The 13,793-nt window shown below is 38.2% G+C and overlaps 2 protein-coding genes across 3 annotated transcripts in view; one reads left to right on the top strand and one right to left on the bottom strand.

Moving 5' to 3' along the window:
* The window catches only part of LOC5505120 (ubiquitin carboxyl-terminal hydrolase 16), a 32,169-nt gene extending 27,580 nt beyond the window's left edge, over nt 1–4,589 (bottom strand). The window contains exons 1-7 of one of the 2 annotated variants that reach the window (XM_032373504.2): nt 4,206–4,589; nt 2,721–2,809; nt 2,585–2,647; nt 1,968–2,065; nt 1,112–1,218; nt 412–506; nt 30–77 (exon numbers count right to left, since the gene is read on the bottom strand). In XM_032373504.2, the coding sequence (XP_032229395.2) occupies nt 30–77; nt 412–506; nt 1,112–1,218; nt 1,968–2,065; nt 2,585–2,647; nt 2,721–2,809; nt 4,206–4,311 (606 nt within the window). In that variant the 5' untranslated portion in view covers nt 4,312–4,589. Of the gene's footprint in view, nt 1–29; nt 78–411; nt 507–1,111; nt 1,219–1,967; nt 2,066–2,584; nt 2,648–2,720; nt 2,810–4,205 lie in introns of those variants that run through there. The other variant, XM_032373505.2, reaches the window with a different exon arrangement.
* A 398-nt stretch (nt 4,590–4,987) lies between these two features.
* LOC5505121 (F-box only protein 21) lies at nt 4,988–10,386 on the top strand. Its single transcript, XM_001625918.3, has 5 exons — nt 4,988–5,324; nt 7,844–8,108; nt 8,667–8,711; nt 8,870–8,980; nt 9,466–10,386. The coding sequence occupies exons 1-5, from the start codon at nt 5,212–5,214 to the stop codon at nt 9,559–9,561; spliced, it is 630 nt and encodes a 209-aa protein (XP_001625968.2). The 5' UTR covers nt 4,988–5,211; the 3' UTR covers nt 9,562–10,386.
* The last annotated feature ends 3,407 nt before the right edge of the window (nt 10,387–13,793 follow it).

Genomic DNA, 13,793 nt, shown 5'->3' on the forward strand with positions numbered 1-13,793 from the left:
CTATTCTTTTAGTTATTCTCGTTGCTAACCTGCATGACAGCATTGAAGAAACAGGTGTTTCCCAAGTTTACAAGCCCCTATGTGTAAAACAAAAATTATAGTAAAAAGAACAGTAGAAATTGTGAAGCAATGACATTATGATGCTTTATCAATTTTTGTACCATTTCAAATGTCCAATTATGATTCTCAAATACTCAAAATTTAGGAGATTGTGGACAGTTCGATCAAATAAATTTTGACCCATGGCAGAGGAAAATTTCCTAACCAATCCCATCCCAGCAAAATACAAAAATAGGGCTCTGCTAGAAGAGAAAAATATTCATTTGCATTGTAAAATCTCCAAGTCAAGATAAAATTCATGGAAAGTAAAAGAAGCAGTTAACATCTTTGAGCGATTCATTTGTTTTGTACCTTAACAAGCTTGTGCTGAGGGTGGTAATGCCTGGCCATGATCTCTGAATCCTGTGTCACATCTCTGAGCACAACTTTAGGCAGTAGCCCGTTCCCTTTTATGAGTAACAAAAGATCATCACATCAAGACGTTATTGTCTTTCACCAAGCACATCATCAACGTTTAAAGTATATCCATCATCATCACAAAGTATCTAAAAACTTTTATTTGGTCATCATCATTACTATCCTATTATCCTAACATACAGTAACATGATATCAACTACCATAAATCTAAGGTAGTTTAAGCAACATACTGTACAGTACTGCTAGTTGTAAAAGATTAGGACACCTTTCCAAACACAAGGCTATGCAGGCCTGTAGCCATTAGCCTGTAGCCAAGGCAAAGCTAGCCACTGGATAAAAAATCCAACAAAAGCAGGGCTTAGGCCCTGCTATGGCACAAACATAAAAACACATTCTGATTAAAGTAACTGTTGGAGTTGCTTGTTAAATTTCTTAATGTTCGATGATTTAGAGCTTGATTTTTGAAGAAATGGCAGTTACTCAAGAGGTAAAGTCTGGATTTGAAAATAACAGCTCTGCTCAGAATAACTGTAGCACCCCTCTTGCTAAAAAAAAAATGCTAAAAAGGAATAACTACAGTATCAACCCTTTATTTTTATTAAAATTCATTATCTATTGTATGACTGACTCTCACCCTGAAGCTGTCGGCCTGTCGACTGTAGTGCTTTGAGAAGTAGGTTGATGCAGTCTTGTAAATCAGTGTTTGGAGCAACAGGAATCTCTATGTCACAGGAGTAACACCTAGAAAATTCATCTTTTTAGCTTTTTGATACTAAATCCTATATTTGTTTTTGATAAAATTCAATATAATTATTGGGTCAAAGGAAAGCCAGGCCTGTAAAAAATAGAAAATTTTAATATTGATGATGGTTATGAAGATAATAATATAATACATGAATAATCAATACCATCTTTGGGAGCTTAATAATAATCTATTAATCTGTTTGTTTCATTCTATTGTGCCTGTTTCATGGTAAAAATGTTCATGTACAGCAATGGCTCAGGTAATGCCTTGTTTATACATTATCTCTTGCAATGGTTGACTACAACATAGATTTATCCAAATAATAGCATACCTGTCAACTCTCCCGCATTAGGCGGGAGTCTAAAGATTTTGGACCCCTTCTCCCGCTCTCCCGCGTTGAGCACCAAATCTCCCGCTTTTTAGCGATTTTTATTGCTTCCGAAAAATTATTCTATAGAAAATCATCATTTTGCCTATTTTCTATTAAAATATTTGAAACAAAAATTCCCTTGCGTAGCGCAATTTATCTAACACTCTCGTGAGATCTATAAGTGAATTTGTTAGTGAGAGCTTTCTATATGGCAAACACCTGGGTTAAACCCATACCTCCCCAAAAAAAATGAATATACCCCACCCCTCCCCCAAAAAAAATCCTCAAGTCTTGAGATTTTCGGAGGTTGACAGGGATGTAATAAACTTTATAGATATAAAACACAGGCTTAAAGTAAGCATAAGCACATCTTACCAGACCATGAGAGAACTCAAGTTGACAGTTATACAATGAGAGGGTGTGTCTTCGTAATGACTCAATCCATGCTTGCCGTTGCTGTACCGGTCACAGCCCTGTTAAACAAGATTTCTTATCATTACAATACCAAGAAGTATACATTATATCAAATTAATGACAATTACTATAATTTCAGTTTCAAATTCCACTGTGTCTGCTGGGCATTGGTACTAAGGACTCCCTAGCCAAGTGCAAGCCTCGGTTTTAAGCAAGCTTTTCTCCAAAACAAGCAATGTTAATATGACAGGGTAGTTTAGATTAGTTTAGTTTGTTATTTTGTTAGTGTATGAACATTGATTTTATAGTTTAACATTAACTAAGCGACTATTAAAGAGCTCGTATTACAAAGCCACGCCACTTGCAATCAACATCAAGCGACATAGCCGCACCCCCATGTGTACGCACCAGTTTTACTCCTAAAAAAGTACCAAGTTTGGGCTGTCGGTTGCAAAATTAGGCCTCTGCTAGCAGGGTAGGAAAGCCAGTGTAATATTTTCAATCGAATTTGCTAAGTAAAGTATCAATCTTTGTTGTTGTTTTTTTCTCCTTGCACTTCCCTGCTGAGAGTAACTTACTTGTTTGGAACATCGCAGGCAAATACAGATAGAGGTATTCTTGTTTGGTACTTCATTACAAACCTGAAAAGAATTTGTACATAATAGTTATAATAAGTTCCTTTTACTTAATAAAAACAGTTGTTGAAACACTCACAGAGCATTGTCCAATCTTCATATGTGGGATGTGGTTTTGAAGGACCCCAAGCTTAATAGCTTTCGTGATATGAGAACATTTCTTGGACCCTGTGGAGAGCAATGACTATAATAATGACATTCTTTTAACCTGGGCTAGTTTTTACAATGATACCAGCATAATTATGTGCATTATCAAGTTCACTACGATCAAATAAATATTCAGTAATTTTTTATGATTATCATAATCATAATCATTATTATAAACAGCAATCCTGCAAGCATAACCCACATTGTTATTTCTCCCTTTACCAATCCATGGGCAAACCAGACGAAATGTTTGTGTATCGAATAATATTATCTTTATTTTGTTTACCGAATATATCTGTAATAAAGCCAATTTTTTTATGTTGTTGTTGAAATAGATTGATCTGATTCCGTGATTCATAACAGTTTAGGTGATTTTCCTCCCTCATCACCATTTACTTCCCCCCCCCCCCCCTTTGTAATAAAATACAACAGGGTAGAAAGCTCCACGCCCTGGCAATCACAACTTCAACTCTTCGAGTCAACTTTTTCAGCAGAAAGCGGACAGCTTTTCCCTTCAAAATCCTATATGCCATAGAATAATAGTTTCAAAACACATCAATCGAAGAAAAAAAAATAATTAAAAAAAAACAGAATTTCCCTGCAACTTTTCGCTGCAAAGTAGAAATTTCTCGTTCTTCCAGGGTGCTGACAAACAGTCGGTCCACTGAGCGCGGTCAGAGCCTGGACACATTAGAAAATACAATGCAATGCCATGGCAACCGCTGAGACCATTTTGTATTCTGTATTGTGTCCAGGCCCCGACCGTGGTCAGTGGACCGACTTTTGTCAGCATCCTAGAAGAACGATAATTTCAACTTTTCAGCGAAAAATTGGATTATTTTCTTGGATAGATGTGTTTAGAAATTATTCTTCTATGGCATATAGGATTTTGAAGGGAAAAGCTGTCCACTTTCTTCCGAAAAAGTTGCCTCGATGAGTCAAAGTTGTGATTGCCAGCCATGGAGATTCCATCCCTGTTGTATTTTATTATTATTGGGGAGGAGGTAAACCGAGATGAGGGAGGAAAATCGCCTAAAGTGTTATGAGTCACGGCTAAAACGGAACCAGATCAATCTATGACAACAACTTCAAGAAATTGGCTTTATTACAGATATATTCGGTAAACAAATCATAGATAATATTCGATACATGAACATTTTGTCTGGTTTGCCCATGATCAATCATCATAATCACTATGCAATTTCATCGCCATCATCATCAACGACACAAACATCATTCATCAAATCATCACCTAATTAATATCGTCATTATCATGAATACCACCAATCATACAGTATCCATAACAATTTTCACCACAACCATCAAGTTTTCGTAGTTACACTTACACCATTTCCATTATAAATACACATTATATACTTATCATAACATATAAAAGCATCTAAAGAAAACAAAGTACCTTCCGAGTTGCTTCCTCCTCCGTTTGAAGAATTTTCATCCTGTTGTCTGTTGTTTTTCCCTTTATTGTGGCCACCATGCCCATGTCTTTTACTTTTCTTGCCCATTGAAGTAAGTATAAAGTATACTATATGCGGTGATGACCCTCGGATCGGCTCGGACCGCCGGTAAAGCTTTGTACAGGGTAATCGAGTTCGATTGAATTTGAACTAATAAAGTCTTTCGCTGCTCAGATTAGATACAACAAAGCAATCTAGGAGTTGCGGGGAAATTATGCTGTGACTATTTAAAAATGGCGGTGGGCTCTGGGAAACATGTCGTATTATATATTATTGCTTGTGTTCGTGGAAGCACGTTTCGTCGGCCATGTTAGAATATGTTTCGGTAAGAGGACTGGGTCGAGCAAAACAATGTAAATTTCAAAGGAAAGTGAATATAATGAAGCAATTGTTAAAGACTTCATGGTCAAATTTGAGACGGTAATAAACACGAAAATATGCTTTATTTGAATAATTCCAATTCGGGAAAATTTTCAAAAATTAAAAAAAAAACATTCGAAATAAGTATCATGGGAACCCTGTTGTACCGCTGACCTGATAAAAATAATTCCTTTCTTCTATTGACAGGAAATAAATTGAAGTTATACTACACATTGTCTACGTATCAATTAGGTTCATCTTCGCGATATCAGGGTATAAGTTTTATTCATAAATACAGTGAAAAAAGAAAAGTTGTTTTTACATTGGGTACCCTGTGTTGTGATCGCAGGCTCGTATATCTCCCCCCCAAAACAACACAATCATCACCTCGTGTTGTATTCTGATTCGCTACGTCCCAGTTTTCACTCGGAATTATCGAAATTTCCATCGTAAGTTTTCTCTATCCTACTTTTACATCTCTGACCTGTCTCATTGTTGAATCTAGGTCATGAGTGCTTTGTAATTTAGGGTCTTGCCCTCTTTCTTTACTCCTTTTGGTCTACTTATTTGCGGGGATTTGCGGGCAAAATGCCGCGCGCTGCCGTTCAGCTAGCCCTGCTGATTCTAGCTGTGCCAGCTCAGTACTTCATCTGCAAGTTGACCACTCCATCTGTAGGAGAAAGAGATGTATTGATGAGGAGGTGAGAATTGTTTATTCCTTGGTGGTTGGTTCGCATTTGTGGCTAGTGGTTAAAGTATCTTTTTCCTGTCAACGAAACACGTCCCTGACTTGTAATACAGTATAACTTATGTTTGAAAAGTTAACTTAGAAAACATTGCGTTACTTCGATTATGAGTAATCTGCATTACTCACCGTCATTAATCCCCCAAAGTGACAAAGTACATTTTGGCTTTAATCAGTCAAAAGCCTTTAACTGTTTTTATTGACCTATTCACTTTAATGGCTTCCAACCAAGCCATCTCACTGCACCCGGCCTTACCAATCATCTTATATTTGAAACTGACTGCTGGAAATTTGAATCTACAAACACTGTTACCGTATGAACTGGTAATGATATGTCGCGCTTCTACCATGCTGAACCTAGTAATTGTTCATTTAGGTCGACACAATGTTGATTTAGATGTCTTACCAATTGGGTTGTTATAAGGGGTCGAAAAGTTACTGTGGCATTGCAAAAACCAAAACAAATACTGCACAACGAGGTCTCGATGTTTGAAACAGTGATTGAACTTTTGCAGTGGCGCACATAATTGATTTAGACGTCTAGCTTCTCATGTGCCAATATAAACAATTAGGTTTGGCATGACAGAAGCGCAACACGATATCTTGCATATCTTGAATGTGGTTTGCAAATAGTAAAATTGAACCCTTTTGAAGCACAGTCAGACAATTTGAAGAAACACAGTCAAACAATCAATTATGCCGGTTAAGGGTGATACATTTCAATGGAATGGAAGAAATTGATATTTTTCGATCAAAATTGAAAATAATCTATACTCACACAGTTTCACATTATCGATTTCTTTTGATTTCTGATGTTGAGATTTATTTATATTGATTTTTATCGATTACTATTGATTATTATTGATTATCGGAATTATCGAATTGTAGGGCTGGGCACTGCAGTATGTTGACCAATCAAAGGGTGCAAAAATTGTACCATTTCAAATTCAGAATTCAATTTTATTATAAGAACCTTTTTTGTAAGAACGTCCAGCCTGAGATTTCACCAGATTTTAAGAATATGCTAAGAACTTGCCGAAGCTCAGATAGAGAGTGTTTTTTTTATCTGTTTTAGTCATGATGCGTTCCAATTGCAGAATCAAATTGTGCTCATACAGTAGTAACAACCTTATTATTGCTATTAATCATCAGTGTAATTCTCTTTATAATAATTCATTGGGTGTTATATTATTATACACAATAAATTTAAGAACATCGTTTAAGAACATATTCCGCCCTAAAATAGCCCAAGAGTAAGAACGGCCCAGCCTCAACTGAAAATTAGACTTTCTTTTAAAAAAAAGAGTGTACAGTATTAATGAAAGTTTTCAGTATTAAAAAAAATGCTGTAAGTGCTACTCTGTTACATCAACGATTTTAAGATAAATAACTCTGCAGTTGTTATTGGTCAATGAGTTTACCTATTTTACTGCTACAGTGCTTCCACAATGTTTTTTGTTTGTTTTTTATTTAATGTTTACAATTCGATATATTCTGACATGACACTTGGTAACAATAGTTGAAAAAAATCATTTTTATTAATTACAACCTAAACAGACATCTATATTACAATGGCTGGATTTAGCAGGGGCAGCGGAAGGGTAGGGGCAGGGGGGGTGCGCCAGCCCCCCCCCCCCACTTTTCTGAGCGGATTTTTCATTAGATATATATGAACGTTTTTTTAAACCAACAGTTTTCAAGCGGTATATATGCAACCAACAACAAGCAACCCCCCCTTCACTTTTCTAAGCGGATGTTTCTTTAGATATAATGAACTTTTTTTTTACCAATGGTTTTCAAGCGGTATATATACAACCACCAACCATCCTTCCCCCTGAAACCACTACCCACCCCTCCCCCCCAACTTTTGCCCCCCCCCCCCCCACTTATGGGACCACTCTGCCGCCCCTGTTTAGTTATTATTAAGTAATACTGTAGGGTATGTAATTTAGTAAGACAGTGCTTGCTCTTAAGTTTTAAGTCTTATTATGTGTTATTTTGGCGACACGCCCTTTGCCCATGCTGGGCCTCCTGCGTAGAACTCGCTACCTAAGTTAATTAGGGAAATACAAGGTTGTGAGCCATTTAAACAGGCACTAAAATCCCATCTTCACCAATTGGTAATTTCACCTGGAGGACTCGTTAATTTAGATGACCATGTTATAGTTTGTTATGTCGATTTAGTTTGGATATTTTTGTAAGAATTTGTCTTCTGTTGAGCGCTTTAGAATATGTTTACATAGTTTTAGCCCATTATAAGTAAATAATATAAATTAATTATATACAAAAAGAACATGGGGTGGTTTCCTTTGAGATGGTGATGGTAGATAATCTTCCAAGTCCTTAGCCTCCCTCGCAGGCGTTTTTAGGCAGGCATCGCTCGCGCCTCCTAAAAAAGTTTGCAAGGAAGGCTACCAAGTCCATTGAAAAAACCTTTTTAGGAAAATACAGTAATAACTTTTGATTCTTTTTAAGGTTGACCCAGTCACTTACACTATTCAGTAGTGGAATACTAGAATGGGAGAAATGGAAAGACTGGATTCTGATGAGGTTTGATGATCGCGGTGAGTGCCCTGCAAAAGAGGTCCTTCAATTTAAAGATCCTGCTGGGCACTTTGGAATGTCAGCGGAGGTGCGGTCACCACGCCCTTCCAATGTGAAATATAGAGTGGGACAGGTGATTCGACACAAACTGTGGAATTATAGAGCAGTAATTGTTGGCTGGGACCCAAAATTAAAGGTGTGTGTTGCACTGGACTGAGAAATTACTAGCAATTTTTCTCTGAGATCCCAAATGTAAGGTTTTTGTTACATTACTGTGGATTTGGAGAGAAACGTGTTTGCTGGGACCATGCAAACTTTAGGTGTGATGTATACCCCTGTGGTATTATTGAGCAGTTACAGTTACTGTAGCAGGAACCCAAAGTTAATAGTGTGTGTTGCACTGTACTGTGGAATTTTTGGCTGATCCCCCAAGGTTTTTGTTACACTACTGTGGAATTTGAGAGATGTTTTTTGTTTGCTGGGACCCTGCAAACAATAGGTGTGTGTTTTATACATACTTTGGTATTATAAAGCAGTTATTGTTGGCTGTGACCCAAAACTTAAGGTACAGTATATATAGAATTCAGGGTCTGGGAAGACGTCACATGTACTATAGTACCATCTTCAGTGACAGTGCAGTCTCTGTATCTTGGGAAGTCCGCATATATGAGCAGTCAGTATCTATTTCTTGCAGTGTTCATTTGCACTTTGTACAGTATAATAAACATTTCATTGTTTTCATTTTTATTCTTAGGCGCCAGACTTCTGGAGAGATGCTAACCATCCTGCTGATAAAAAAGTAAGAGATCTTTAATGTTGAATAAAGAGTATATAGGTAGCGTTAAGATGGAAAATATTCCAAGGACTTGCATTATCTTGTTTTAGGGGTGCTGGGACTTTTCCTTTTACTCATTTGAGAGTTTTCAATTAAAAAGTTTTTTATGATCGTGTTAACAGCACTGGAAGGATATGCCAAATTATGCGCTACTGGTTGATACAAGAGACAGACCGTCACCACAGATCACTTATGTTCCAGAAGAGAACATTGAAGTCATTACAGGAACTAAGGTTTGTTGTGTGACGTTTATGAATTATTTACGTCCCAGAGTAGGAAATTAAAGTAAGAACTTTAATTCCATGGAAAAATATTACCCTAGCTGGGGATATGCTCTTAGAAGTTGATGAATTACAAGCCCCCTTAAAAAGAAGATCAATGTATGTTATATGCTGCTGGGGTTTTGTGTGATTGTTGTGTGATGAGGTATGCAATTTGTTCCAGAAAAGTTGCATACTCCCCTCACAAACCTAGTTTTCTCATTGTACCCCATTTTCCAGCCCCAAATATCAACAATTGGAATTAGCGGAAAGACACTATTGACATCATGAATAAAACCCCTGGAAATCAGCAATTATACCCCAATCAGCAATGCCTGGATTTTTCCAATTCCCTAAACTGTGTGATATACATGTACGACAAGAAGTACTGGTATATGTAAACATTGCCCCTCTTAGTATATGTAAATACTGACTCTCTTTTTTCTTTTTTACCAAAGATATTTCATGATGAGGTTGAGGAGTTCTTTGAATACCACGATGGAGCAGTATACATTCCAAGACCATGGCTAAAAAAACTCTATCCTCATGATTGATTATACTTGCTACACATGCACACGGAAGATTGAATAATTATGGAGGTAGAGGTGGTTGACGAACTCCCTGTAGTTTGTGATATCATCTAGTTAGTAGCGGGTTATAAAAAACCGCTGAACTTCAAAGACTTTGTTTGTTTTCTGGCCCATCAGAGAGTGCTTGTTATATTGATGATGCCCTTTGAAGTTCGCCGGTATTTGAAACTATCTCCCTCTATTAACTATGGTGGAATACATATAGCTCTTATTGATCAACGTCATAGGCTGTAATTGAACGTTAGGGGACCGTAAAGAGAAAGAAAAGATCGAGAACTAAATTTAATCAATTTCGAAAATATAAAAAACACTGATCTTCATTAGCAAAATGCATTTATATTTAAAAAAAAACTATTTCGTGTAAGAAGGGTGTACATGGTACATTGGATGAGGCCATAGCAAGGAGGGTGGGGGGGGGGTGCTAGGTGGGGCTCACACTCCCCCAGTATTTCCACAAAATGTATATTTAGCGGCCTGCTTTACCCCTGCTGTAGTGTAAACGTAGAAGACTGGATTTTTCGTCAAGTTTTTTCCATCGGTTCTCCCCGAATGGGAGCAATGAGTTATGTGTTAGCAAACCGGGAGGGGCTGTAAGCAGTCTATTTGCATTCAAATTTTTTTTATGAAATTGACATTGTGACCGTGTGACCAAGTCAGAAATATCGGTCAAAAGTAATATATGATATCAAATAATATGTCTTTGTTTGTCGTTTTTGTGTACAGTTTTGTCAAACAGTTTGTGACATTTTTTGTATAATTGCAATTAAAAAACTAAAACTTTATTAATAAGGGTTTGTTTTATTGTCTGATAATTGAGTTGACGGGCTAAAAATATTTTTTTTTGTTTTCAAACAAAAAATTGTTTCGAGGCTGCAGCTTCCTAGCCGGCTCTGGATATATGGGAACCCTGTGGTGCACAAAGGCGGAGGTGGAATGAATCGGCATCAGTGGCCCCAGGGAAGTCGGGTAATTTCGCCGAAAAGCCAGCTCGCCGCGACCTAGAGTGATTCGCCGAAAGCCTTGCGCATCGCTAAACGCCGATCTTTTTTTTGCCTTTGTACAGCCGCTAAACTAACCTGGCAACGGGTAATCTTTTAATGCACAGTCAGAAATGCAAATAAACGCAATTCATTGTTTCATCAATTGTAAAGAACGGCGTCTATATTAGGTTATAGGTTTAGATTAAACAACGTGCCATGATCGCACCAATCGTCCGGTTGAGGTTCCACTAGCCTCCTCCGCAGGCAACTCATAATGAAAAAAGGACGGAAAGAATGGGTTACCTGTGGCGAAATTGCGGAGGAAGGAGACTAAGGAGCGCTTCCGGTTTGTCACTTCCGTTTTTTTGATACAGGAAACCCATTCCTTTTTTTTTTCTTTTTCTAGTCTTTGAGATGCCTGCGGAGGAGGCTAAGGTTCCACCATGGCGCGGTTCCACAGTAAACGTGGGATCGAGCTTCGCATTCAATTTCTGGCGCAATTAACGGCGTATTATCCGTCAAACTTTTCGAGAGCGACACGATAATTACCCTGGTTCCAGAGCCTCGAACGTCACTCTTTTTAGTGGCCAGCGAGGCTCTGGAACCAGGGTACACGATAATGCGACTCGTTCGCCAAAACAATTTTATCTCGACAAGATAACAGTAAGCGTTACTTTCTACAACACAAGTGACCATAGTGCAGTGAACGATTAATTGCTTACTACTAAAAATTACAGTTGACTTTTATATAACAACTTAAATTCGTGATGTATGACTATATATATGAATATATACAGTATATAAACTTGAGTGACTCTCTAGTTAACCGGGTTCGAGTTATTGGAGTTCTATTTCATTTACGTTTTCAGCTTTATACTGTACTACTGTAGCCGGTTGAAATTCCTAGATGGGTGAAATATTAAAATGGAAATACTAGATATACAATTCGTGATGATATTTTGCTTATAAAATTATTACCATAAGTTTCCTCGTATGTTTCTTCATAGAACTACTTTGCCACTGGCAATGTTGCTTAGCTCCTCCGCAGGCATCAAGACCAGAAAAAGAAAAAAAGGTTTGGGTTCCTGTGGCAAATAAAAACAGAAGTGACAAACCGGCTACTTCTCCTTAGTCTCCCTCCTCCGCAATTTCGCCACAGGTAACCCATTTTTTCCGTCCTTTTCAATTATGAGTTGCCTGCGGAAGAGGCTAAGTGTTGCTCTAGTCTCCTGTGTCCGAGCGGGCATAATTCAACTGTATTCACGTTTTCAACATATAGTCTCGCGGATGGTACATGTGACGAAATACTAGAAACACGTGCTGGTGTCTTTCTGCCGCAATCGGCGAAAAATCGATCACGTCATATAAAAAAAGGGAAAAGAATTAGAATAAAGGCCAAGAGAGAGGGTGGTGGCATTTCTATCGTTGCACATTTTTTTTTCTGGCTGAACAAGGTGGATTGGGAAGACGTTAGGTTTTGCAGTGTTGGCCTTTTTTTGTACGAGATTGCGGTAAAAGAGCAAAAAACATGCGGTGATGCGGAGATGGGAGATTTTGCTTTTTAAACGGCGGTATTGCGGTAAAAACAAATATTGCGGTGTTAACGGGATGCCGCGCGTGCTCTCCGAAACCTCGTCCTTCTGTGCGATATTTTCGAAAATTTTGTGCGGTATTGCGGTAATAAGACCCCCCTCCCGAGCAATGTTACATTAGCTCGTAAGATTGTTTTAGTATTGAATAAAAAAGATTGAGCCTTTATGTACGTGAGCACCCTCTTTGGGAGAGGAGCGATGGGGTTTGTACGACAGCGGAGAACGGCGGAGCCTCTATGGTAAATTGGAGTCAGCTCCGAATTCAGGCGCGAAAACACAGGAGTTTCTGAAGGGGAATGCGCTGTTATAGATATCATATGGTGAAATTATATTATAATACTTGACGATCCTTCAATTAAAATTGTCTCACTTTACGCGCTTGGATATCTGCTAGCTGCGTGAGAGGAAATACTAGACACACGTGCTTATGTTTTGCTATTGCATTCATCTGTTTATAAGTTTATCGATAGACTGTTTCCGTCAGGAAATCTTTTTCGTGCAAATGGTAAGCTAGCTCCACTCTCCCCGTCCAAATTCAACACAGGTCCCCCGTAGATTAAGCAAGTCTTGTTTACCTCTGATATAAAGCGAACATGACTTGATATGTAGAGCAGTATAATCAAGGGTCCAGGAATTGTGCACAAGCGATTGACTTTAAACAAGGGATCTAATCTCCTTAGTGGTAGAAGCGGCAATTCGCGATGCTTTCAGTTCTCGAACCACACAGAAATGGCTCCACATTCAAAACATTCCATGATAAGCGATTCACTGCGAGCAATGAAGACGAATCGCAAGAATATATGGACATCGATGAGTTCTTCTCAGCTTTACAAGATCTACAGGGAATAACTCCCTTCGGAAAGACAGCAAACTTGAAAAAAAGAGAGAGAGTCAAACAGCCGGTCTTTAAAGAGGGATTACCGATTATTCGCTCACACTTGGGAATTGGTTATACCGATAGCTGTCCATGCAGTGGTCTAACTTCAAAACGTAAAAACACCGTATCGTCCAAACGATATGTACAAGACTCTATACTGGTTAACCACCTAATGAACTTGCTACCGCCTCCCAAGAAAGGGAAACTAGAACAAGATCACTTACAGAAAAATGCAGACAATCATACAACACTAGATAATATTTTTGTTGACAATTCCCGGCGGTAGTGCGAACGTGTCCCCCTTCAAATAAATCAGTGTCAACCGGGAAAATGGAACCGCAGTACTATAGAAAGTATAGTATATTAATATTCTGTTGAAATAACTCTAGGTTATTGGAAATCTGTTTAGAACTTGAAAATTATATAATTTACACGATACGATTGAAGGTTGGGAGGACATTTTGGTTACATAATCATTGTTTTACTGCTTTGGCCACGTGAACGCCTACCCCCACACGAGAATATTCTTGTTGAAGTCTCAGAAATACTAAAAGAAATTATACGAGTCAGTTAACAGAGAAAGTGTACTGTATAGTCGCTGTTCTGTAATTTTACCAGCAGTGACGAGTTCACTCAAACTGTCACGTTTTCGAAGACATGGCTGATCACATGTTTCGTGAACCGACACGTGAATCATTGCGTGCCACGGGGATGACAACGTGACAAATTGGAGGGGGGAGTCAGTCT

The sequence above is a fragment of the Nematostella vectensis genome, chromosome 14, assembly GCF_932526225.1.
Source record: "Nematostella vectensis chromosome 14, jaNemVect1.1, whole genome shotgun sequence".
Classification (NCBI taxonomy): Eukaryota; Metazoa; Cnidaria; class Anthozoa; order Actiniaria; family Edwardsiidae; genus Nematostella; species Nematostella vectensis.

Excerpts from the sequence above, each read along its gene's own strand:
- LOC5505121 (XM_001625918.3), top strand. The coding sequence starts at position 5,212 with ATGCCGCGCGCTGCCGTTCAGCTAGCCCTGCTGATTCTAGCTGTGCCA. Across the intron at positions 8,109-8,666 it reads GCTGGGACCCAAAATTAAAG|GCGCCAGACTTCTGGAGAGA; the intron begins GTGTGTGTTGCA and ends TTTTATTCTTAG. Across the intron at positions 8,712-8,869 it reads ACCATCCTGCTGATAAAAAA|CACTGGAAGGATATGCCAAA; the intron begins GTAAGAGATCTT and ends TCGTGTTAACAG.